Source organism: Rattus norvegicus, chromosome 13, assembly GCF_021556685.1.
Source record: "Rattus norvegicus strain SHRSP/BbbUtx chromosome 13, alternate assembly SHRSP_T2T, whole genome shotgun sequence".
Taxonomy (NCBI): domain Eukaryota; kingdom Metazoa; phylum Chordata; class Mammalia; order Rodentia; family Muridae; genus Rattus; species Rattus norvegicus.
The window spans coordinates 99,492,713-99,517,313 of NC_141546.1; the positions used below are offsets into that span (position 1 = coordinate 99,492,713).

The 24,601-nt window shown below is 42.2% G+C and overlaps 1 protein-coding gene across 3 annotated transcripts in view; it reads left to right on the plus strand.

Annotated features, from left to right (window-relative positions):
* Nucleotides 1–1,975: 1,975 nt before the first annotated feature.
* The window catches only part of Eprs1 (glutamyl-prolyl-tRNA synthetase 1), a 70,416-nt gene continuing 47,790 nt past the window's right edge, over nucleotides 1,976–24,601 (plus strand). For 2 of the 3 annotated variants that reach the window (NM_001429565.1, NM_001429566.1), the window contains exons 1-10: nucleotides 1,976–2,171; nucleotides 6,473–6,557; nucleotides 8,527–8,626; nucleotides 9,793–9,949; nucleotides 11,922–12,061; nucleotides 14,163–14,257; nucleotides 19,108–19,234; nucleotides 19,877–20,069; nucleotides 22,105–22,276; nucleotides 24,241–24,474. In NM_001429565.1, the coding sequence (NP_001416494.1) occupies nucleotides 2,126–2,171; nucleotides 6,473–6,557; nucleotides 8,527–8,626; nucleotides 9,793–9,949; nucleotides 11,922–12,061; nucleotides 14,163–14,257; nucleotides 19,108–19,234; nucleotides 19,877–20,069; nucleotides 22,105–22,276; nucleotides 24,241–24,474 (1,349 nt within the window). In that variant the 5' untranslated portion in view covers nucleotides 1,976–2,125. Of the gene's footprint in view, nucleotides 2,172–2,568; nucleotides 2,592–6,441; nucleotides 6,558–8,526; nucleotides 8,627–9,792; nucleotides 9,950–11,921; nucleotides 12,062–14,162; nucleotides 14,258–19,107; nucleotides 19,235–19,876; nucleotides 20,070–22,104; nucleotides 22,277–24,240; nucleotides 24,475–24,601 lie in introns of all 3 variants that reach the window. The other variant, NM_001024238.1, reaches the window with a different exon arrangement.

Genomic DNA, 24,601 nt, shown 5'->3' on the forward strand with positions numbered 1-24,601 from the left:
GAAGTAAGTACCTTGTGGACTCTGCAGAATGGCTGTATATAAATGTAGCCATCTCTGGTAGCTGGTTCAGAGTCAGGGACCCAAAGAAATAACTACCCTACAGTTACATGAAAACACTGACACATTCCCGAGGTTATTGGAAAGTAAGGGTAGATATGTACTGCTTCTGAAGTCACTCCTGCTCCTGGAACTCGAACCTTTGAGAAATGCCCTGGGCAAACACATGCATCACAGAAAATTTGGATTAAAAAAATCCTCTGAGAGATTCTTTTTTTTTTTAAAGATTTATTCATTTTATTATATATATAAGTACACTGTAGCTGTCTTCAGATACACCAGAAGAGGGCATTGGATCTCTTTATAGATGGTTGTGAGCCACCATGTGGTTGCTGGGAATTGAACTCAGGACCTCTGGAAGAGCAGTAGGATGCTCTTAACCGCTGAGCCATCTCTCCAGCCCCCCCTCTGAGAGATTCTTACTCAGTACACTCCAAAAAAAGGATAACTTAGGACAGCACTGTGCTTTTACCTTTGCACCTGAGCAATCCAGGCAAGACTTTGCAAGTGTTCTACTCTTGAGATTCTAAACTCTCAGTCTTCAAGTATTTCCTGAAGCCCTTTGCCAGTCTTTTAACCATGACTCTGAGTATTTGTTGGTCTGATCATCTGAGGCAGAATTTCTATATCCCTCTGACTATCATCTATCATGAGGATTTATCTGAAATATCTAAAGAACTCTTATTTACTAACAAAAATAAATTCTTTAAGATAGTGTTTACTGAGTAGCTCAAGATGGCCTTAAACCCTTTTGCCTCAGGATTACTGGTTTACAAAGGACTCTTCAGAGTTTGTCTGCCTGTCCATTTCCTCATTTCCATGTATGCCAAGTGCTCTCCCACTGGAATGTATTCCTAACACCAATCACTCTCTATAGTCTTTAACTTTTTCTTTCTTTAAGTTCTTTGAGACAAGGCTTCAAATTCTATGAGGCCAAAGATGACCTTAATCCTGTTATCACCAGGGGACGTAGCCCTTAACTGCTGTTGGCAGACTGAAGACCTCCTCAGAGGAAGCCAAGGGGCCAGAGTGAAGTTTATTATGTGATTAAACATGGGAGTTGACAAGTGCTCCAAAGAGGAAGCACATCACGGTCACACTTCACGGTCTTAGCAATAACACTGACGTTATTTTTAAAGGTTATTTAAGAATTTGGTCACAGGTTGATCCTGAATTGTACTGTTCTCACTGTAAACACAAGAAAACAGTATCGTGATGTTCGCAGACTGTCCTTAAGCTCACATGCACGTAGGCCTCGAGCCCGTACTATTTTATCTCTCTCATTTGAAGATGCTTCTAAATATAAAACATTGTCAATATTGGCAGGCTTCACTACAGATATTAACATCTAGAATTCTTGATTCTCAGGGGCGTGAGGTCCAGCAAGCAGCTCCTTTTTCTCCCCTTGTCCCCATAATTTTCTGTATTTCTATCCTGCCTCCTAGATGCTGGGATTGGACATGAACCACACAAAAAATGTTTGTCTAAAACATTTCCTTTTAGACAAAAATGAAGAAACGGAAGCTCCCCTATCCTCAGTGTAACTCGTCTACTTTGTGCATGTGCTACTGCCCAAGAATAGACTAGTCTATCGTTCGCCTGCTTCCCTCACTTAACGACGAGTCTTAAAGTCTGTTCCTTTTCTACAGCGGAGTAGCACCTCACTTGCGACCTAACCTGATGCAACTGGAGCGTGCGATTGAAGGAGGAGCCGGCGCACCGTGATTACGATCAATAGCGTTTTCCAGACGTCAGTGTCCGCGGGCGGGGAACCGAAGGAAGGTTTAAGCGTCGTGGGCGCGCTGTGATGACGCATGAAGTAGCATGCCTTGACCTCTGCATTCGTGGCTCGTGGAGTGGGGCGGAGCGAAGGTGCCTCGGCGGACGCATATTTATGACGTTTTGCAGCGTGCGCAATGACACTAGCGGTCGCGGCCTGTGGGGTGGAGTCAAGGCTGCGGTGCCTTCGGTCGCGCGTACACGTTGCATCTCCTAGCTTCCTCCTGAACCCCGTTTTACGTTCGCGGCGGGGAAAACAGCCTGACGAGTAGACTGCAGCTCCTGGGAGATGGCGGCGCTGTGCCTTACGGTGAACGCCGGAAACCCTCCACTGGGTAAGGGCGCCGCCGATCCGCGCGGGTTGCATCAGCCCGAGGGTGCGGGGTAGGTTCCACGGCAGTCATGCTGAGGAGACTCACGCCCCGGGACGGGCCTGCTATACAGGGAGCCCAGCCCCCGGAGGCTCCGGCCTCTGTCTGCTCTGGGCACGGTCTCCCGAGGCCCGCCGTCCCGGGCGTGGGGGGACAGGACGAGAGCCCTGGCGGGGAGACGCGAGACTTCTTTCAATGCGACTCTGCCAGGGTCCCAAGCGGCTTCTGAAGTGGAACTTAAAACTCAACTGTCTGCGTGTAGCGTCCTTTTAATGCTGTCTCCCAGTTCTGATCAGGAACCTCCCATCCCTTCCTCGCGTCTCAGGGGAGATCTGAATTCACTTGCCCCACTCTCCCTTAGGTTGTCGAGTTAAAGTGAACAAGGTCAGCACTTGGAATTTTAGCTGAGGCTGCATTTGCTTGTGGTCGAAAGCAGTAATTACGGAAAGCCGTAGGAACGCTGCGGACTGATGCGACCGGCTGTTTTACTACACACCATGTGGACGTAGTAAAAGCTCAAGAAAACGTAGTGTTTCGTTCCATTTGGAGTTGAATTTTCAAAGTGGCTAACGCTATTGTTAGGATAGTTTAAGATTTCTGCCTTTTCGTTTCTTTGGGAAACAACACAAAATCATTTGACCATGTAGACTTGGAAGTACTTTCTACTAGTCAAAAAGCCAGCCCTTTGAATACAATTGGCCATGTGGGGCTGATGAAACTTCTTGCAATCTCAACTTTGACAGCAGTCTGTGCCTATTGGAATGAAAAGACATTTGTTTATGTACTAATGCGCTGGGATACAGCTCAGCTACTTTGCATTGTAGGCAAGCACTTGACTGTTGATTCACACTCACCAGCCCTAAAAATAGAATGTAGTAATCATTTGAAATGTTTTAAAATGATAGCATTTTAGCATGTTCCAGTCCCAGTATGCTAACCTCACAAAAAAATCTATAAGCCCTAAAAGAAGTAGCTGTGATTTTTGGCACTAGATGATATTTATGACCTCGTGGCTAATCCTGGAGGCCTGAGTTGAGTCCTGGCTGCTGATTGCAGTCAAGGTTCCTTGGTTTGTTTTACTCTGTAAGGAAGGAAGAAACCTCACCAGTGCTGGTTGCCAGAATTTAGTGAGATTACAGGAGTTTTTTCACATTTTAGATGTTCAACACATAGCTAACCTATAGGGTTTTTTGGTTGTTGTTATGTGCTTGTGAGTTTTTTGTTGTTTTTTTTTTAAACATTGCCTTGAAAATCACTGCATGGGAACAGGAGATCTGAGGTCTGTATCCTTAGAACTCAGAACCAAATTCTGCTGGTATTCTGGAAGAGAGTCTTTAATTTTGTTTGCATTTTAAACTCTAATTCAGTTAAAGAATGTCTATTATTTTTCTGCTTATGCCTCTTTTATTTTTATTTTTTATTGCCTATTTAAATCAGATATCTATTCTCTTTAAGTAACAAAGTTGGATTAAATATCTAGAAAAAAACCCATCACATTCTGAGGATTTTAGGTCATTTTGTGTGTGTGCATGCATGTCTTAAAATAACTTTCAAACTCACATAGAGCTTTCCCCCATCCTACTTAAGAACATAGAGCTTATTATGATGCTTCTTATGTATCTCCTACAGGCGAGGAATCTCTACCTGACTTCATACAGGAAGCATAGGTTGATAGAATTCCGCCCAATGCGCAGTCTTCTTTGTTGTCCCAGTAGTTCCCAGCAACTGGAAGGACCATGCTCTATTTGCCTCCTACTGTCCTATTCGCCTGGCTTCTTTCAATGTGGAATGATTCATTAGCTTTCCCTTGGCTTTAATAGCTTTGTCTTCTGAAGCTGCCAAACTCTTTTTTATGTTTCCCTTAATTGAGTTGTTAAAATGTTTCCCAGCGGTTAGATTCAGGCTATCCATCCTGGGCAGGGATGGTGAAATTATTCCTGCTGTACATTGCAGCCCATCAGTTGGTGTCTGAATTTAACTTGTCCGTTCTAGCCTTGAACATTAAGGTGCCACCTCCCCATCATTGTGCTGTTGTCCCACCACTGTCCCCCAGAGCTTCCCCCTTCAACTAAAGGCCTTTTACTTTATTTTTCATTAATTAATTTATTTACTTTACATCCCAATGGAAGTCCTCCTTCCTCTTCTCCTTCCAGTCCCACCCCACAAACACCCTTCCCTTTCCCCTCTTCCCTTTTCAGAGAAAGGAAAGACTTCTGTGGGTACCCATCTGCCCTGGGCCATCAGGTTGCAGCAGGACTAGGCCACCAAGGCCAGACAAGCCTCCCAGCTAGGGGAAAGGGAAGCAGCAGACTCAGAGACAGGCCCTGCTCCAGTTGTTAGGAGATCCACATGCAGACGGAGCTGCACACCGGCTACATATGTGTAGAGGGCAACTGAAGACATTTTAACTGAAAGAACTCAGAGCCGTGCAAACATTTCTCTTTTCACGAACACCTCATTGGTTTGGCTTCCATTGTTCTATCCCGTCAATCTTGGTTATTAAAGTATGTGACCTTGCAATTTGATATTTCTTTTTACATGTACTAGCATTTTCTCATGTTAAACTCATAACAAAATATACTTGAAATATTTTATTTCCTATTTAAAATTTTTGAGAATTAGTTGACTTGGAACTTGCACATATCTAAGTTCACCAATATCAGTTGTATGTTTTAATATCCACTGGCATCTGTGTGCAGACATATGTGATATATAGCCCTCCATTACAATGATGCCAAATATTCCCATTACAGAACCTTCTCTCTGTCCCTGGCATCTGGTAGCCAGTTGCCTGCCTTTTGTTGTTTTGTTTTTCCTTTAGGATTTTGTGTACACTGATTCATACCATACCATATTCATACCATATATGTCTTTATATAGGCAAGATAGTGCTTTTGGGATTCATCTTGTTGCCTGCAGCAATAGTTCATTCGTTTTATATGCTAGACAGGATTCCCATTATGGATATGCCAAGATGTATCTCATTTACTTGGATTGTCCTGGTTTGTCCCTCCGAAGTTTTGCATTTTTATAAAAGTATGTGACTTTTGAGAAGCCCCTTCTTGTCTCAGTCTGCTGTGTACAGCTTTGGGCCGTGCACAGGCAGGGCGATTTGTGATGCACAGAAGTTTACTGGCTCACAGCTCTTGAGGCTGAAAAGGCCAAGACCAACCGGTTGTAGTGGTGGTAGTCCTGCTGTGTCATAGATCCTTGAGGAACAGAGAGACAGCACAAACCCTCCTCATTGTATTAGTCCTTTCATGAAGGCTCAGATCCCCTTCACCCTTTGCTGGTTACTGAACCTAGGACCTCCAGCATGCTAGGCAAGCCTTGTTCTTTAGGTTTCAGGAATGATCTTGTATATCCCGGGCTGGCCTTGAACTCCTTATGTTCCTGCCCTGGCTTCCAGGATGCTGGGAATACAGGCATCGTGCTTGACTCTATAGGACCCTTTCTTAATACTGTGACCACAGCAACTAAATTTCAGCATACATTTAACAGGGGGCAGACCTGCAAACCATAGTCAACATAACTTAGGGAGGAAGACAAACACTCAAATCGGTACACTTGTTTTCTATTATAATAAGCCTTGCAAGATTATTGTGCTTTCTTTGATAGGGCTTTGTTCCCAGTGGAGCATAGCATTTACATAGGAATGAGTGTCTGTGCCAGTTTTTCATCTTAAGCAAATTAAAGAACATAGGACTGGTGAAATTACTCACTGTGTTAGGTGCCGAAAGACAGCATTACAAGGTGTTTTAGAATTTTAGACCTGGACCATTGGACCTGCATTCACAGGCTGACTGCTGTGTTTAGCCAGGGTACTGAGATTGCTGTTTAACCTCTGCAAGCCTCAGCTTCCTTTCTGCAATGGGTATCTACCTCTTGAGGTTGCTAAAGAGATGAAGTTGTGTGACCGTCAACATTCAGCATAGTACATAACATATTGTATTCAAATATAAAAGCCACCATTCTAATTTCTTACCCTCTTCTAGGGGAGGAAAGGAATTTCGTGTCACTAACTGGAAGCTGAGCACAGTTACTAGCAATTGAACTATCAATTGAACTATACTAACAATGGATTCTGATTGGTTACTTCTCTAAGACCCAAGATTAGACTGTATGATGGGCAGGAGTCGGGGCGGGGTCACATCTTACAGGACTTAACATTGGATTATTGATTCGTCCTTATTGCTCTGTGACTTGGGTTATAAATACTATCTTCTTTTTGAAGAGAAATAAATCCTTCATGTTGTCATTTTTAGAAGCTCTGCTGGCAGTGGAGCATGTGAAAGGTGATGTCAGCATTTCTGTGGAAGAAGGGAAGGAGAATCTTCTTCGGGTTTCTGAGTAAGTGCTTATTTATATATACCTCTTCTGTTCTGAACAGCATTTAAAAATACATAGCACCGAACTTTCTGGGTGTATTGTAATTGCTAATTAGGTGGATTGTTCCTAGAAAGATGTTTCATTTTGTGTGAGCATGTGTGTGTGTGTGTGTGTGTGTGTGTGTGTGTGTGAGCATGTGTGTGTGTGTGTGAGCATGTGTGTGTGTGTGTGTGTGTGTCTGTGTCTGTGTCTGTGTCTGTGTCTGTGTGCCTGTGCTCCTGTGTGTACATGCATGTGGAGGCTAGAAATCTTCCTGCCTTAGCATCCCGAGTGCTAGAATTACAGGTTTGCATTACCATGCCAGACTGACCTTAAAGTTAAAGGGGAAAATTGGGGCTGGAATATAGCTAAATCTAGTAAGAGTATTTTCATATTTTACTTGAACCCCTTAGTGGCCCACCACCATGAATGAATGAAAGAATGAAGGAAGGAAGGCAGGCAGGCAGGCTTTTTTTTCTTTTCAAATATCAGGTTAGACCTTGAGATCCTCACAAGTTGCTGTGAGTTTGAATGAGAGACTAAGAGCTTCAGGGCTGGTCCTGTCAGCCGTGAGCTGTGTCAGCGATGTTCTGTTCACCTGGTGAATGTGATATCAGAATCTACAGTCCCTCGGGTTGATTAGACTGTCCGAAGAATACTTTATATTTTACTTTTTAAACAGGAAATTTCCATTTATTTGGGAATGGGGTAGGGTGGGCCGGGGTGAGACAGACTGCGTCAGTTACCCAGGCTGGCCTTGTACTTTGAGCAGTCACTACCACAGCCTGCCGGATGCTGAGGTGATGAGCTTGAGCCTCCACATAGTGCTTTTGTAAAATAGGTATCAGGATGGCCCAACAGGGTAAGCTTTATGGGTAGCTGTGTTTCTAATGAGTCTTAAGCCTGCTTTCAACCACATTTTCTTTTAACGTCCAAAAGTTTAAGTCCTGTTCAGTTTTGTCCACTACAAATTCTGTTTTTCCAGACCATGTAAAGTTTTTTGATTTCTGCCTTCTGAAACTTTCCTATTACTTTCTGGTTTATATTTCCTTAGGTTTGTGTCCTGTAAGTAATTATTTACCACACAGTGTGCGAGGCTGGCTTGCTTGCTCACTCTCTCACTTGTCTATGCTGGTGGTTTCCTTTATTAACGTAATGTTTGGCTGTGTGGTCCACTGGCCTGAACTCCTGAACTCAAGCAGTCCCCCTGCCTCAGCTCTCTGAGTCTGCAGGAACCTGCCACTGTCTGCGTTTGTTAGCATTTTGTTGGGATTTGACTTGTTTTCTTCCCTTGAAAGTTGCATTTCTTTTTGATTATTACATTTAATAACTTAATTTAAAATTACTCTATTGTAAATCCCATTTATGTTTTTGTCACCACTAATAAGATGTAGAAACTGAAAGGTGGTGCAGGTACTCTCTAGACTGAGGCAGGAGGATCTTGAGTTCAAGGCTAGTCCAGGATATGTGAGACCCTATCTCAAAAAATAGAACAGCCTGTGAGTTAGCTCAGTGACTAACGTCTGTTTCCAAGCCTGGTGTACTGAGCTCCATTCTCAGTGTCCACGAGTGAGAAGGAGGGACCCAGCCTGTTCTCTGACAGACAGACTCCGTATGCAAACTATATGGTATGCTTGGACTCTAAATAAATATATATGTGATTAAAAGTAAATTTGTATTCAATATGAACCTAAAACACAAGATAAATAAATATAATTAAAGATGCTAAGAAACAAAAACCTAAAGGATGAAGTCTGCTGCGAAGTAAATTAAATTTAGGTGGATATTTTAGAGCAGATTGGAATTTGATAGAAACAGTACAATCAAATTAACACTTTTTTTTTTTTTACTATGTTAGAAAAATGGTAAATGTTAAGGTTTTCATTTCTGCATTTGTGACTCTTAGGACTTTTGATGAAGCAACTATAATTTACATAATGCTTGCTTCTAGGAGTGTGGTGTTCACTGACACAAATTCAATCCTGCGCTACTTGGCTAGAGTTGCAGCTACATCTGGGCTGTACGGTTCTAACCTGATGGAGCACACGGAGGTAAGAAAGGAGTATGTATGTTCCTGTATGTTTCGTCTTGTGCTTTCTCTGTTTGGGAACACTGTTGTGAATTGACATGTGATATTAGTCGTTATAAGGATATGAACAGAGCTTAATCATAGGCCCAAGGAAAGGAGTGTTTGTGCTTGGCTTGCTTTTTAAAGCAGAGACCTCTCTGCTGTGTGGCCCAGGCTAGTCAGTCAGCTTGTATCCTGTGCAGGTTCCTTCCATGTTTCTTTTCAGAAAGATAAGCTGGAAGAGTAGCTCGAGTAGACTTTTAACATTGTTGGCCTTGTGTGGGATCCCCAGCACTGCAAAGGAACAGACTTTGGCTCTTGGGGTTCACAGTCTCTGTCCAACCAAGTGTGTTGGGTCATGTAGTGCTATGTAGTGCTGTCTTCACCTGCCTGGCTGTGAGCATTTCCTGGTCAGATTGCACTGTCCAGCTCATGCCCCTCACTTTCAGTTACAGAGAAGACAGCAGGCCTAGAAGGAAGGGCTGGGTGGCTCACTCGCAGGTTTTGGGAGCTCATTTTCTTTCGTAAGTTAATGATTAATTACAACAGTAGCAGGTCAACCAACTTTCAGTGCTACTCTGTGGATGCAGTTTTTCTCCTGTTCTACCTAGTTACATTCTACCTTAATTTTTGTAAATCTCACACAGTTCCAAAAATAAACAATGACTTTTCTTTTGATTAGGTCTCACTGTATAGTCCAGGCTGGTGTCCACACTCCATCTTCTTGCCCTGCTAGGTTACAGCCATGTGCCAACACGGGGCCCAGGGTGAGGGGGCAAAAAATGCATTTTAATTATTGGCTTTTAAATATCTTCCAGTGGATTAGCTTCCAGGAGCTTAGTTAGTCCTTCCCACTGTCAGTTGTCAAGCAGGTTTCTTGTTTTTTCCGCCATGTGACCTTCCATGTACCTGGTTTTTTAAAAAAAAAATCATGGGGAAATAAACTGTAGAGATGACATTTATTTAAGTGACATATTAAACCCAGATTAACAGACTTAAACCCATGTAATGATACGTTGTATAATTTGATGTAAGAACATTTTTGTTCTGAGGAAGCCGAGAGTACTTTGTTTCTTTATTAACTGTGTGACCATTTTGTTTTGAGGCCTGGGCTCTGGGGTTCATTCTTCTTCTGTCTTTTGTTCACAGATTGATCATTGGTTGGAGTTCAGCGCTACAAAGTTGTCTTCGTGTGATGTGCTGACTTCGGCAATCAAGGAGCTTAACCATTGCCTGTCTCTGAGAACATACCTGGTTGGGAACTCTTTGACTTTAGCAGATTTATGTGTTTGGGCCACCCTAAAAGGTACCAACAGCTTCTCTTAAAATACTGGTGTTTTAATGTTTAAGTGGTTGCTGTTTTGAGTGGGGCTGGGAGTTATTTTTTGAGATGGGGCTGGTCTCGAGCTCTTAGGCTCAAGCAGCCATTCTGCCTCAGTCTCCCAAGTGGCTGGGACTACACAGATGTGTTGTTGTAATATTATAAAAATAAAAAAGTAACGGTTGTCTTTTACCTCGCTCGGTCTACACCTTGGGTGTCCCAAGATATCTGCTAGATATCTTGGCGGAAACACAGCCCAGCCGCACACTTTCCTACACTCAAACCCTCACATAAAAGAACACACAACACAGTAATCTTAGATCCAATTGATAAGATATAATTGCCCACTTAAACATACAAAGCCCGGTACCATCCATCCCTTAGGAACATTGATAACAACCTGTAAATACACAGAGCAGAATCTTAACGTCACCTGCCATGGCTTCTCTCCCTCTCCTCCGCCCTGTCTCCTCCTCTCTCCCCTAGTCTCCTCCTCTTCCTTCAAACTTCTCTCCCGCCCATCCTTCCTTCTCCTCCAATGACAGGCCTCCTTCTATCCTGTACCTGCCTCACCTGTGACATCATCCTACACAGATGCATCATGGTGACCATTCTTTTTGGTCATACACTGCGGTGCCAGATGAAAAATGAACACATCTGCCTTTGGTGTTATCATCCCTGCTAAAGAGATCCTCATCCTGTTTAGCACTTCTATCTAAGTGACTGCCTTACTCTCAACCATTGTGTCCAGCTTGGGACTGTGAGGGACAAATTAGGGAGGTATTTGCAGTGTTATTCTTTTCATGGGTCCCTTTTTTCCTCTTGTATAATAAATTTACAACAGATGTGATAATGTTCTTAACAACATGGGAAACAATTAACTTGAAAAACAAAACAAAACTTCCTGAGATATAATTGATATGTAAAATCTGTATTTAAAATTTAGAGTTTGAAATGCTTTGACATAATTTATAGTTGCAGTAATTTCACCACAGACAAGATTGAGTATACATAATGCACTCAAAATGTGCGGAAGTCTACAGAGTCCATCAGTCTAACAGTTTGATGGTGAGGTAGGAGTTTGTGGAAAAGGTGCGCTTATGGAAGAGGTTGAAACCTCAACCAGTCATGTACTACAAGTCAGTAACTTTGGAGTAAAGTTACATAGGTTTTTATGACATGAGATCACTGAGGTCACAAGGCCAAAAGAGAGGCAGCCTTTACAAATGTAATTTTGACTGTGTAGCTTCTATCTGATTGGTGGTTTTATATGGAGTTGTAATTTTTTTTTTCCCCGCCCCTGGAGTTGTAATTTTTAAAAGTACAATATCTGAGAAAGCACTGATCACTGGACATTACTTAAGATGATGTAGGCAGACTACTTGTTCTATGGAATCTTCGGACCTATTAAAAGCTTAAGTTGCATGAATTGGCTGGCAGAATTAGAAGTCTGTGATATACTAAGAACAACATTGTCAGTGTGTGGTAGAAATGGGGCTAAACAGTTGTATACTAACAAAGTTACAAAGTTGGAAGGGGACGGAGTTGGTGACCCTATAATCAACTACTTGGTTACCTTAGCTCGTGTTGTTTTCTTTAGTTTATCTACTGAAGTGAAGCTTGTTCTTACAACTGCATGTGTGGTGGGAGAACGGGATCCAGTATTGAACTTGACTGAGTTCAGCTGGAGAGTATTTTAGCTGCTTTGTTCCGAGTGTTTCAGAGACAGAACTAGGTACCCCAGGCCTGCCCAGCCTCCTGAGTGCTGAGCACTACCATACCTGACCTCCAGGAAAAGCGAGTCTTGTGATTTCTACAGCATACACTAAACTGTTAGGGTTTCATTGCAGAAGCCCGCCTGTAAGCTAATTTCATTACATAAATTAACCGGGACTGGAACTTTGCTTTAGATTTGCTGATTTGGTAAGGATTTAAAAAAAATTATGTCCTCTTACAGGAAATGCTGCATGTCAGGAGCACTTGAGACAGAGCAAAACCCTAGTCCACGTTAACCGCTGGTATGGCTTTCTTGAAGCCCAGCAGGCCTTCCGTTCAGTTGGTACCAAGTGGGATGCTTCAGCAAACAAAGCTACAGGGGTGAGCTTTTAAAGCACTTACATATTTTATGTGTTTATAGGTGCACACAAACTATGGTATCCACGTTAAGGCCAGAGGTCAGCTTAATGGGAGTCAGGTCTCTCCTTCTACCTTGTGAGTCAGGGACTTACTGTATATCTTCAAGCTTCGTAGCAAGTGCTTTACCTGCGAGCTATCTCTGTTTTTTGGTTTTTTGTTTTGTTTTGTTTGTTTGTTTGTTTGTTTGTTTGTTTGTTTGTTTGTTTTTAATGCTGATGTAATATTTTCTGGGGATAACATATTAGACACCCTAACATCAGGGTGTCTGCTTGTCATGGTCAGGGCTTGGTATTGGTTCTGTGGCCCTGCTTAAAAAAAACTTCAAAAAAGGTTATTTCCATTTAAAAAAAAAAGATCTTAGGTCTTATTTTGTTAAGTTTTAGATACATTTAACTTCAACTCCATAAAAAGCCCTGAACTTTATGTCTACAAGATTGTGTCCCCAATGGATGTTCTTCATCTAAACTCCATGTAATGAAAAATTTGTGTATTGTTTTTGTTGTTTTTTTGGTGCTGGGGTTGTGTCCTACTATCTAATGATACCCAGTCACCTATTTTATGACCAGACTTCTTCTTTATCCTCAACCTTCACTGAATTTTGAGCCACTGAGTTTTATCTTGGTAAATTCTGTAGGAGGATGACACAGAGTTCAGCAGAGAGGTCCTCCTTCCAGGCGACAAGTATTCTCTTTCGATCTGCTTCGCCTACTAGATAGTCTGGTTCCGTAGTTGATGACACAAGCTGGAGCCATCAAGAAGGGGCTACCTCAGTTGAGAAAATGTTTCCAATAGGCAAATGTTTCCTGTAGACAAGCCTCTGGGGCATTTTCTTAATAGATGATTGCTATGGGAGAGCCCAGCCCACCTGACAAACCCAGCTTAAAGCAGCTTAGCAAGCCACGGAAGCAAGCCAGTAAGCAGCAGCACTCCTCCATGGCTTCTGCTTCAGTTCCTGCCTCTAGGCTTCTGCTTTGAGGTTTGAGTTTCTGCCTTGACTTCCCTCAGTGGACCATTACCTGGGATATATGAACCAAATAAACTTTTTCCCTATGTTACTTTTGTTCACGGTCTATATCACAATATAGCCACCAAACAAAGACACTAGGCATGCATAGTGACATTTGACTCAGTGAAGGTTTTCTGATACAGTAAAATTTATAAACACTGCTAGTTTGGGTGTAGAGGTCATCGTATACTCAGATGCTTTCACTGAAACTCTTTACTCATCTTTCAGCTTTTCCCCCATCTAATCCATCAACAAGTTCTATTGTATTGAGACATTTTCTTACTATTGTTGATTTTATTGAGGTCCCATTAATTCCCGTGTTATTAAATACTATAATGTTTTTACAAAAAAATTATTGGTGTGTGGGTGTTTTGTCTGCACAGCATGTCTGGTGCTTGTGGAGGCTAAGAGTTTGCTGGAACTGGAGTTATACATGGTGTGAGCCTCTGTGTACATGCTAGGAATCAAACCCAGATCATCCTCAAGAACAGAAACTGGTCAAGTCATTGCCACCAGGGCCTTTCAAGCCATTAGACATTTCTCTGTGTTTTGGATCCAGTCTATCTCACCCTGTGTTCATGCACCCAGCACCTGTTGACTTGACACATTTTTCTCTTGCACACCTTTGTGTCTCTCTTTTAAGTGGCTCCTTCTCCTTGTCTGATACATTTCTACTTATTTTTCAAGATCCATCTTGGGTCTTACATTCTGTTATGATTTTTCCTGGTGACACATCTGCTTCCCCCCCCCCCCCCCCCCCCCCGAGCTGGGGACTGAACCAAGGGCCTTGCGCTTGGCAAGCGCTCTACCACTGAGCTAAATCCCCAACCCCGACACATCTGCTTCTTAACTTTAACTGAACACACTTACAGCACCGCCCTTTAAATGTCTCTGCTAACCAAGGTTTGGTTTTCTTCACGTTCCTCAGTTGATTTGGAATCTTTAGAGAGTATGGACAGTCTAGTTGTCATTTTGCTTATGACCAGTTTTTGACAAATCAGTGTACTGACAAACATTTAGCCATGTGTGTTTTTCCTGTGTCTGCTTTGCTTTCAGGCACCTGACAGAAAACAAGATATTGGGAAATTCGTCGAGCTTCCGGGTGCAGAGATGGGAAAGGTGACAGTCAGATTCCCCCCAGAGGCTAGTGGGTAAGGAACACTACCTGCTTGTAGCCAGCACACTGCGTGCACATGCTCTTCAGTTTTCATTACTTCCTGTCGCTGAGTTCATCTGGAAGACTACTACGGCCTTAAGGGTGGGAGCAAGTCTAAAAGGCCTGCTTAGTTATTTACAGCTAATGTTAATTTATAGTTTTAGTTCATTAAGGCAGTAGAGACAACATATAAATTTCATTGTAGATTTTAAAAACAAATAAAATATCCATAGAAAGTTTTAAATATAAATAAGAAAGTGTCCATATATAGAAAATCTTGCGTTTTGCTTATACTTAGAGGTTTTTGCAGCCTTTTTTCAGTAAGGATTTGTATTTATACCTGCTCCTTTATAGTAGATGTTACAGTAGCATTTAGTTTTCTAAAATAAAGGAAAGGAAAATTTGAAAAACATATTTAGTGCTTTCTATTAATTTTCAAGTTTCTCAAACCTATTAACTCTTGACACATACAAAAATAGTTCCCTGCGCTTCCCCAGCCTGAGTGGAATCTGTGCCTGGACACATTAGTCATTCCATTCTCTCTGAAGCACCCCAGTGAGGTTTGTAATAGAGTCCTTCCAAAGGTGCTAATACAAAAGCAAATCTTCCCGTAGCAGCCTTCCTCGGGAGGTTCAGCCTTAGGAGACCATCACACTATCATTCTGTATTTGAGATGATTATGCTTCCTAAATTTAATTCAGATCTTGCATTTTTATACTCAGATCTTACCTTAATGGCAGATAATAACTCCTTGTTTTCTGTTTAATAGTTCTTTTTGTTACTAATAGCATTTTGAAATTCTTCATTTTGGGGTGGCGGGGCAAAGATGAGACCAAGTTTGATATAGCTGAAGTTTGCCTTGAGCTCATTCTGTAGCGAGGCTGGCTTTGAACTCCTAATCTTTTTCCCACTTCCCGACTGCTGGAGTAACAGGCATATGCCTCCACCGCAGCCAGAACTCCACATTTTGTTTTGACATTTCTAAGTTTGTCAGTTTAGATTGTGAACTGAATGCTAGACAGAAGAACAGGAAAGGGCCTGGAGAGATGGCACTTCCACAGGACCCAGGCTCAGTTCCCAGCACCTACATGGCAGCTCACAACTGACTCTGACTCCAGTTCTACGAGATATAATGTCCTCATCTGGCCTCTACAGGTGCCAGACACATAGACATACAGACTAGCAAAGCACCTATATACATAAATTTTATTTCACTAATTTTTTTAATTATATGTGTATGTAAGTGTGTGTCCACATTCTGCAGGCAGGTTCCCAAGGCATTGTGGGTGCTGGGAATTGAACTTGGATCATCTGTGAGAACAGCAAGTGTTCTTAACCACTGATCTATCTCTCCATCTCCTAAAAATAATTTTTTTTAAAGAAAGAAATGAAAGAGAAACAAGAACTGAAAAAATCTACAGACTCGATCAGTAGGGGATTGATTGGTAGTTGGCAAGAGAGATTTGCCATGAAAAATACCTTACATGGTTCACTTTCCACAATATTTTAGATCGTTGGTATTTTGTTACTGTGTACTATGAGAGGTCACATGAGAGGTCACAGTTGTCCTGTTGAGTAGTGACCTTAATGACTTGGCAAAGGGTACTTTTATTTATTTAAGAGTTATTTGTTTATTTTATGTATATGAGTACACTGTAGCTGTCTTGAGACACACCAGAAGAGGGCATCAGATCCCATTACAGATGGTTGTGAGCCACCATGTGGTTGCTGGGAATTGAACTGAGGACCTGTGGAAGAGCAGCCTGCTCTTAACCACTGGCGGTAAAAGGTCTAACTCTGGACTGTAAAAGGTATTTTTAAATAGTATGTGTTAGAGGTGCCATTCATTTTTTAACAACTGTCATTCATTAAAGTAGTCTCTTTTTTTTTTTAAAGATTTATTCATTTATTATATATAAGTACACTGCAGCTGTCTTCAGACACACCAGAAGAGGGCATCGGATCTCTTTACAGATGGTTGTGAGCCACCATGTGGTTGCTGGGAATTGAACTCAGGACCTCTGGAAGAGCAGTCGGGTGCTCTTAACCGCTGAGCCATCTCTCCAGCCCTAAAGTAGTCTCTTATAACTGATCTTTAGCATGACAGTACTGTGTGGGAATTGGAGCGTGACCCAGCATCCAGTCTTGCTGAGCATTCTTCTTTTGTTCGTGTCCTCAGATGGCTGCGGAAAGGCTGTTGGAACCTCTTTTCTTTGCACATGAAGTCAGGAGGCTTGATGTTGCCTCCTGGTCTCTTGTTTATTCTTCCAATGTTTTATTTTGTTTTTGAGACAAGGTCTCACGTGTCCAAGGCCCCCCGCAGACTACTCTTGAACAGACTGTGTTGCCGAGGGGGACCCCAGACTCCTGGTTCTCTTGCCCGTACTTCCATAGAAGTGGGGGTATGGACATGCGTCCTGTACTCATTTTGTGCAGTACTGGAATTGAACTCAGGGCTTTATGCATGCAACACATGCATTATAGTACTGGAGCTATGCCCCAAGCCCTTTTCTCTGTACTCCTGGCTGAGTTGGTACCTACTAGATAGACAGAGCTAGTCTTGAACTCAGAGCCACCCTCCTGCTTCAGCCTCTCTAGTGTGTTGTGACTTTGTGTGTGCCGCTTATATGATCGCTGTTATACAGACACTACCCAGTGTTCATAGCAGTAGCTCATGAATCTAACTGTGAGCAAAGACAGTTACCGTTTGTTTTACATGTGGTTTCAGAAACTCTCACACCACGTGCTAATACTATACCAGACTTAAATTTCTACCATTTCTTTCTGGAGGCATAGTAACTTAAAAGTATCCTATGTGTGCTTGTAAGAGAAAGAGTGGGAGCGGGAGGTGTGGCAGAATCTAATGCAGATCATTGCTAAGTATGCACGTTCATCTCTTAGAGCTGCTTTGATGTAGGTTATCTCTTGAGAAGACTAATTTTGTGACTTAGTAGCCACTAAGTTCAGATCCAGGCATGTCTTCAAAGCATAAGAGGTTTCTGTCCACTCCCTTAAGCAGAAGATGGAGCCTTGAACATTGTGACTAAAGCTGAGCACATTAACTAATAATAGGATCAGTGGTCATTGGTGAAAGTGTTAAAACACTGCTTTTGTTTGGTTGTCATGTGTGTACATATGTGTAGGTACACATGTGTACATATGTGTAGGTACACATGTACCACATGTGGAGGGCTGATACTCTACTACCAAGGGAGGCCCAGAAATTGTGCTGAGGTCGTCAGGCTAGGCAGCCGGTGCTAACCCACTGAGCCGTCCCTGCAGCCCTGCGCTTCTCCTGTGACAGTGGTTACAGTGTGACTGAATGCAGCACTCACCATCCCAGACCGTCTCAGTCCCTTTCTGGGGACTCACATCCCTTTATTTCTTTACTTTATGTGTGTGGGTGCCTTGTTCACATATAGATCTGTGCACTACATGTATTTCCCAGATGCCTGTGGATGCTGGAAGAGGGTGACAGATCCCCTGGAACTGGAGATACAGATGGTTGTGAGCTGCCACGTGGTGTTGAGAACAAGCCTGGGTCCCCTGGAAGAGCAAACGATGTTTTTAACTATGGAGCCATCTCTTCAGCCCCTTATTTTAAACAAATTATTTTTAATAATAGTTTTAGATTTGTAGAAAGTTGCAAAAATACAATAGAAAGCAGGCACGTGCGTGTGTGTGTGTGTGTGTGTGTGTGTGTGTACACCCATACAGTTTTTTGGTTTATGTAAAAGTTGAATAATCAGTCTGGACTGCTGTCTAAGTGTTTTAAGAGCACTGATTTAGACCTGGGATGCAGTTCAGTGAGAGGCTGTCCTTTTGACACGAGCAAAGCACTGAGTTCAGTCTCTAGCGCCCCGGATGTAAAAAGCAAAGATATACTAAGGGTTTGCGTTTCCTCCTCCCGTGTAGTTGAGATCAAAGATGTGCTCTCCAAGTAGGTGACTACTTTAAAACATTTACCGCACATACCATACAAACTAATTAGCATTGCTAAGGGCTGTCTATTTAAACTTGCCTTGTGCCTATTTTCCTGCCTACTTGACAATGTCTTTAGCAATGAGGTCTCAGATACATATTCTTAGGTTAGAGTTAGATAGCTCAGGCTGCCTGGGAACATGTGATCCTTGTGCTTTGCCTGCCAGTCCTCACCACACTTGGCTTTGTGTGTTGCTTTTTACCACCGCTTTGATGGAGGAGGTCATTGCCGTACAGTGTTGCTGCTTTTTTTTTTGTCATTATTATCAGCTGCCCATGGGAACAAACAGTATTTTCTTAGATTCCGGGTTGTAGAGTTTGGTGCTAGATTGGACCTTTGAAATTATTTAGTTTAAATATTTTCATTAGCATCTGAGAAAACTGAAACCAAGGAAAGTGGTCAAAACTCATAGCTTTTTCTGTGCCCCACTAACTTTCATGGTCTACAGTGACAGCAGCTGTCTTGGTTGCTTCTCTCCTAGTGTTAGATGATTGTTCCCGGCCACGGCAGCAGCAGCAGGGTCAAGAGGTACACTGCTGGACTTCATAGGTAACAGTTTCAGAAGTTTTCCTTTAAATGACCACTCCTCTTGGAAGAAAGCAAAAGGTTGTTCTTAGGACTATAATATCTATAATACCTTGCCCTCTGAGAGTTCACAGAGGGTTGTTGTCACGGTTACACTGTCCATGTTCTAGTCTGTTGTCTCTGTCAGTCACGTTTCCTATTATAGCGCCTGTTGGTAGACAGTAAAATGACTGGGGAGTGTTGACATTTTCTTTAGTTCTTAGCTCCTCAGAGAGTTAAGGGGAAGAGTCCTGTTGAAGCCTGTTAATGAGTTTCTCTGTGAAATGTTTTTGTTTTAGTTACTTACACATTGGGCATGCAAAGGCTGCTCTTCTGAACCAGCACTACCAGGTTAACTTTAAAGGCAAACTGATCATGAGATTTGATGACACAAACCCAGAAAAGGAAAAGGAAGATTTTGAGAAGGTAATTAAAAGTGTAGTGATGACCTTTTCTCAGAAAAGTGGGTTAAAATCAGAGTTTGATCTGATGACTTCATGGTACGAGAATAAATTTGGTTTCACTGTTGCCTTTTCCCTCTTCATTAGTCTGTATTTCATGCCTAAGACTTAAGCCAAACGTAATTGAGCTCCCATACTTAAGTTTTTCTTTTCTCCAATTATTGTAGAATTTACTTAAATACCTTATTTTTATTTGAATACCAGTTTAACTGGAAACAGGATTCCTTATTGTCATAGTCTTAAGTATCTGAATGAAATAAAAACTGCACAGGTATTTGTACGGTGTGGTTCTCTAGCTTTGTCATCTGTATTTGAAGGACTTGTCGTAGCAGTCACTGAGTGGCTGGTGGTGGTGTCACAGCATAACAGCTCTCAGGCTGAACAGCTCCACCTTGAGACCCGGTGGACATCTGGAAGCCGGTGCACTGAGTAGCTTTCTTCCCTTTTTTGACCTAACATTGTGCATTATCTGCAGTCTTCTCAGGCTATTAAGACTGAGGGTGTTTCATTACATGTGCCCAAAATAAGTATCATGGTTGAAAATGTGTAACAAAATGACAGATACAATGCTGGTTACTGTGATTTTTTTTATTTTTTTTAACTGCAGGTCATCTTGGAAGATGTTGCAATGCTGCACATTAAACCAGATCAGTTTACTTACACTTCAGATCATTTTGAAACTATAATGAAGTATGCAGAGAAATTAATTGAAGAAGGGAAGGCCTATGTGGACGACACTCCCGCAGACGAGATGAAGGCGGAGCGTGAGCAGAGGATAGAGTCCAGACACAGGAAGAACCGTACGCACAGTTTGTACCAGATAGACTCCCATGAACGCACCTGCTTCCTTCTCTAAAGTCAGAGACGGAGCTTCAGACACATTTAAGGCTCTTTCTCTAATTCTTATGCCTCTCTGTGTTTGTCTGAGGCAGGCTTGCTGTGTGTAGCCTAGCTGGGTTCAAACTTGATATTCTCCTGCCTCAGCCTCGTAAATGTTAGGATTATAGGGTGTGTCATTAGGCCCTGCTTGCATTCGTCCATTTTTTGCCTTGGGATCTAATCTAGGCCTGCACACGTTAGACTACTGAGCTTCCCCAGATCCTGGTAGAGCTTCTTATATATATCTGCACCGGACCTGTGTGCAGTGTCTGGTCTCTAGCACCTCCCTTCTTGTATGCAGTCTCTTGCATTTATTTCACTTGAGGTATTCTTTCTGTAACATTTAAAGTTATTTTCATTTAAATGCTTACCAGTCCTGAAGTGTTTGAAAATGCTGTCAGCACCAGCTTGTAGGTGTGTGTGTGTGTGTGTGTGTGTGTGTGTGTGTGTGTGTGTGTGTGTGTGTGTGTGTGTGTGTACAGTGAATAAAGTCTCTACATCTTTCAGTTACTACACTGCTGTGACATGAGGGACAAGAGGCGTAAGATAGTGCAGTCCAGCGTTAGAGATCAGCATGTCATTGTTGCTGGAAATGACAATGTGGCTTACGTATGTGCTGCTGACTTTGGAAGTGTGGAGTGGGATTAGAGTTGATGCTGAGCTATTTATTACACTCACAGGTATGACCTTGGTCTCACACTGAAGGTCTCAAAAGTGGCATCAGATAAGGACTTGGGAGGCACGTCACATCCCAACAGTCACAATTATGTTTTTTCAGATAGCAAATAGAAGAGGTATATTATAGCACAATCTGATATTAAATGTCCCTTAGGTTACAGGTTATATAGATTATATACATCACTATATCCAACCTAAGAGACTTCCTTGCCTTTCTTATTCATGACTTGTCCCTGAACTTATGAATCAACCCCTTTTTGGGGATTTGAGGGGTGGTTAGAGACAGGGTTTTTCTGTATATATCTGGCTGTCCTGAAACTCACCTTGTAGACCATAGACCATGCTGGCTTGGAAACAGACACTTCCCAAGTGGTGGGATTAAAGTTGTGAGCCACCACAAGTATGAATCAAGCTGTTTTCATTCATTGCAATATGTTGCCAGAGCTTTCTCACTATATTTAAATCTAAACCATCTCATTTGGGAAACACAGTAAATTTAAATTGTTCAGTAAACTTTTTTTTTAATTGCATTCTCAAAGGGTGTTAGCTGGACTTTGAGAATCTATATTTGAGTGTAAGTGAAGCATGCACTGTAGCTTTACAAGTCTCCACAGGACAGCACTACTTAGCCTTTCTTTCTTATCCTGTTGAAACAAGCTTTGGAATTCTGACGTAGGTAGAACTGGAGCCACTCGGTGTGTAGAGTCCTTTATGTAGCCAACCCCCACAGTGTCTTGTACCACTGTCTGTTTCTGTGATCTCATTTTCTCAGAGCCAGGCATTTCCTGTGCCACAATGGGGTGCTTAAAGGGACTTTGAGGGAACCCAAAGGCAGGACAGATTGCTCTGTCCCCTGGCTATAATGCAGCAAAGGAAAAGAGTGACTCTACCTTAACACACAGTGTCTGACTTGTAGCAGTACTACGCTGACCAGTTAGTTGTGCCTTGATGGGAAGTGGGGGCATAGCAGGTGAGAAGGCCTTCCCTCACCCTGTCTAGTGAAACGCATTGTCCTTACCTTTCCTGCAGCATTCAGAGTGTATTCTCTAAACATGGTGAGCTTTGCTATCTGTTTGCTTCTCAGCATTTCACTGAGTAGTCCTTCCTGACCTCATGTTCCTTCCTCCTTCCTCAACCTCCGGAGTGTTGGGGATTACCACCACCATGCTCTAACATACCCATCTGTTACTGCAGTGTTAGACTAATTGGATGTATCTGCAATACAAAAGGAAAATTTCTATCAGTCAGATAAATAAGAATATACCTGTTACATTACAGCTGTTGAGAAGAATCTACAAATGTGGGAAGAAATGAAAAGAGGAAGCCAGTTTGGTCAGTCCTGTTGCCTGCGAGCAAAAATTGACATGAGTAGTAACAATGGGTGTATGAGGGACCCAACCCTTTACCGCTGCAAAATCCAGCCCCACCCAAGAACTGGGAATAAATACAAGTAAGTGCACCCCTTCGCCATGTTGGGTAGCCTGGCTTTGCTCCTGTGTGAGAATGGGGGAGGGGACGCAGCACAGCTGGGAAGCCAGTGCCTTTGTTCTCAGTGAACCTGTGTAGTTAGAACAGCCCTCCATCTCTGAACCTCTGTAGTTAGAACAGCTCGTCTGAAGCTGTGGAGCCCCACACTGGAGTTTACACCGTCACCGTTAAATACATTGTTCTGTACCTATTTACCACCAAACCAAAAATCCATGACGGAGAACTGAAGGACGGTTAACGTCTATCCTTCCTTATAACTTGGGTGTATTACCTGCTTTGGTCCTTCCTCATCCCCTAGTAGATACCCACTCTTGTTCTCTTTTCCACATGAACCCGTTTGTACATTTGTTTTATAATGTACACATGCCATTGGTTAGGTTCTTCCTATGAGGAAGACTGTGTAGTTCTTTTCTTTCTAATAATGTGACCTCCCCCTTAATATTATACATTGTAACTCTATCCATTTTCCTGCAGTTTTTTACTTTATTTTTCTTTACAGCTGAGTAGTATTTCATTTTTACTCATTTTTTTTAAGATTTATTATTTTAGGTAAATGAGTGCACTTTTTTCACTCAAACATAGTGACACATTCAGATGCAGCAGAAGACACCCTCTGTTCATTGATGCTTCAGTTTAGGTAGAAATCACCCTTTAATGTTTGTTGTGTTGCTTTGGTCTGTTTTCCCCCCCGACAGTGTAGCCATAAGCCCAGTACCTCCATATGCTAGGCAAGTGCTATTCTGCAGTGTAGGAAATGCTGTCCTGCTGCTGGAACAGAGCCTGGCAGGTCGGGGTCCACAGCTTACCTAGCATTCAGAAGGCCTGGGTTCAGTGCCCAGCATGGGGTAAAAATGACTTCATCTCGAATGAAATGTTTTGTTGCTTACCTGTCTCCCTTCACCAGTTCCTTTCTTCCTACCAAAGTTCACTCCTGCTTTCTTTGAAGCAGTGTTCCTCCATCCTGTTGATCTTCCTGCTACAGCCTCCTGAGTGCCATACTCTGTTCTTGAGTACATCTGTTTTCTTTTTCATTTTTAACATTTATATAAGTGAGTTCATGTGCCAAAACACACATGTGGCAATCTGAAGACAACTTGATAGAGTCAGTTCTCACCTGCTGTGAGGGCTCCAGGGACTAAATCCAGATCTTCAGGTAAAGGTGCCTTTGCCCATGAGCCATCTTGTAGTCCCCTGAGCACAGTTCACTACAGTTGTAAGGCTTTTAGGGATTACTAAAGATATTTAAAGGCTAGATTTCATGTAAATTCTATGTATAGTATGTTGTCTGCTGTTACAATATATAGATAATTACAGAAATACTGTAATTTTCAGTATTACATTACTGAAATTGTCAGTATTACTATTAGTTCAGTATTAATTTGGCCAATGTAACTGAATGCTTTTCTAGAGGATTTGAGTTACCAGCAGCTCATTTTAGCTTACTACCACCTGTGACCATTTGACTTTCTCCCATTCCCTTCTGGCCTCGGCATGCACTGCACATAAATAGCGCACTGTCCTATGCATGCAGGCAAAACCCTGAAAACACATAAAATAAAAATGATAATAAACAATAAATTAAAAAAGCAATAAATTGTTTTCTACATGAAAATACTCAAAGTATATCAAAACAGTCTCAACTTTTTTGTTTCTCTCTCTCTCTCTTTCTCTCTCTCTCTCTCTCTCTCTTTCTGTCTCTCTGTGTGTGTGTGTGTAATTAGTGTGATTAGGTATCCCAGGTTAGCCTAGAGTTTGTAGTGATCTTTCTGCTTCTGTTGTCCCACGTTTTGGTATTATAAGCATGAGTTACCATATTCAGCAAAAAGAAAAAGAAAAAAATCAAATACATATGGCTGCTAATGATTAAGGTGGGAAAGATAAAATAGAGTAACTTTATTTAGAAAATCATTCTCTTTTTCCTCTCAGTGTTTACCCAACGTATGACTTTGCCTGTCCTATAGTGGACAGCATTGAAGGTGTTACTCATGCCTTGAGGACGACAGAGTACCACGACCGAGATGAGCAGTTTTACTGGATTATTGAAGCCTTAGGCATAAGGAAACCATACATCTGGGAATACAGTCGCTTAAATCTCAACAACACAGTGCTGTCCAAGAGAAAGCTTACGTGGTTTGTCAATGAAGGACTGGTAGATGGATGGTATGTCTGATGTCCCGGGGCGTTGTCAGTTTGACTAGGAAGTGGTGCGGTGGATAGGCCTATAGGCCTGTGAGATCCCTATTTCATCCCGTTTCAGCCATTACTTGGGCCCCTCTCCCTGACTTAA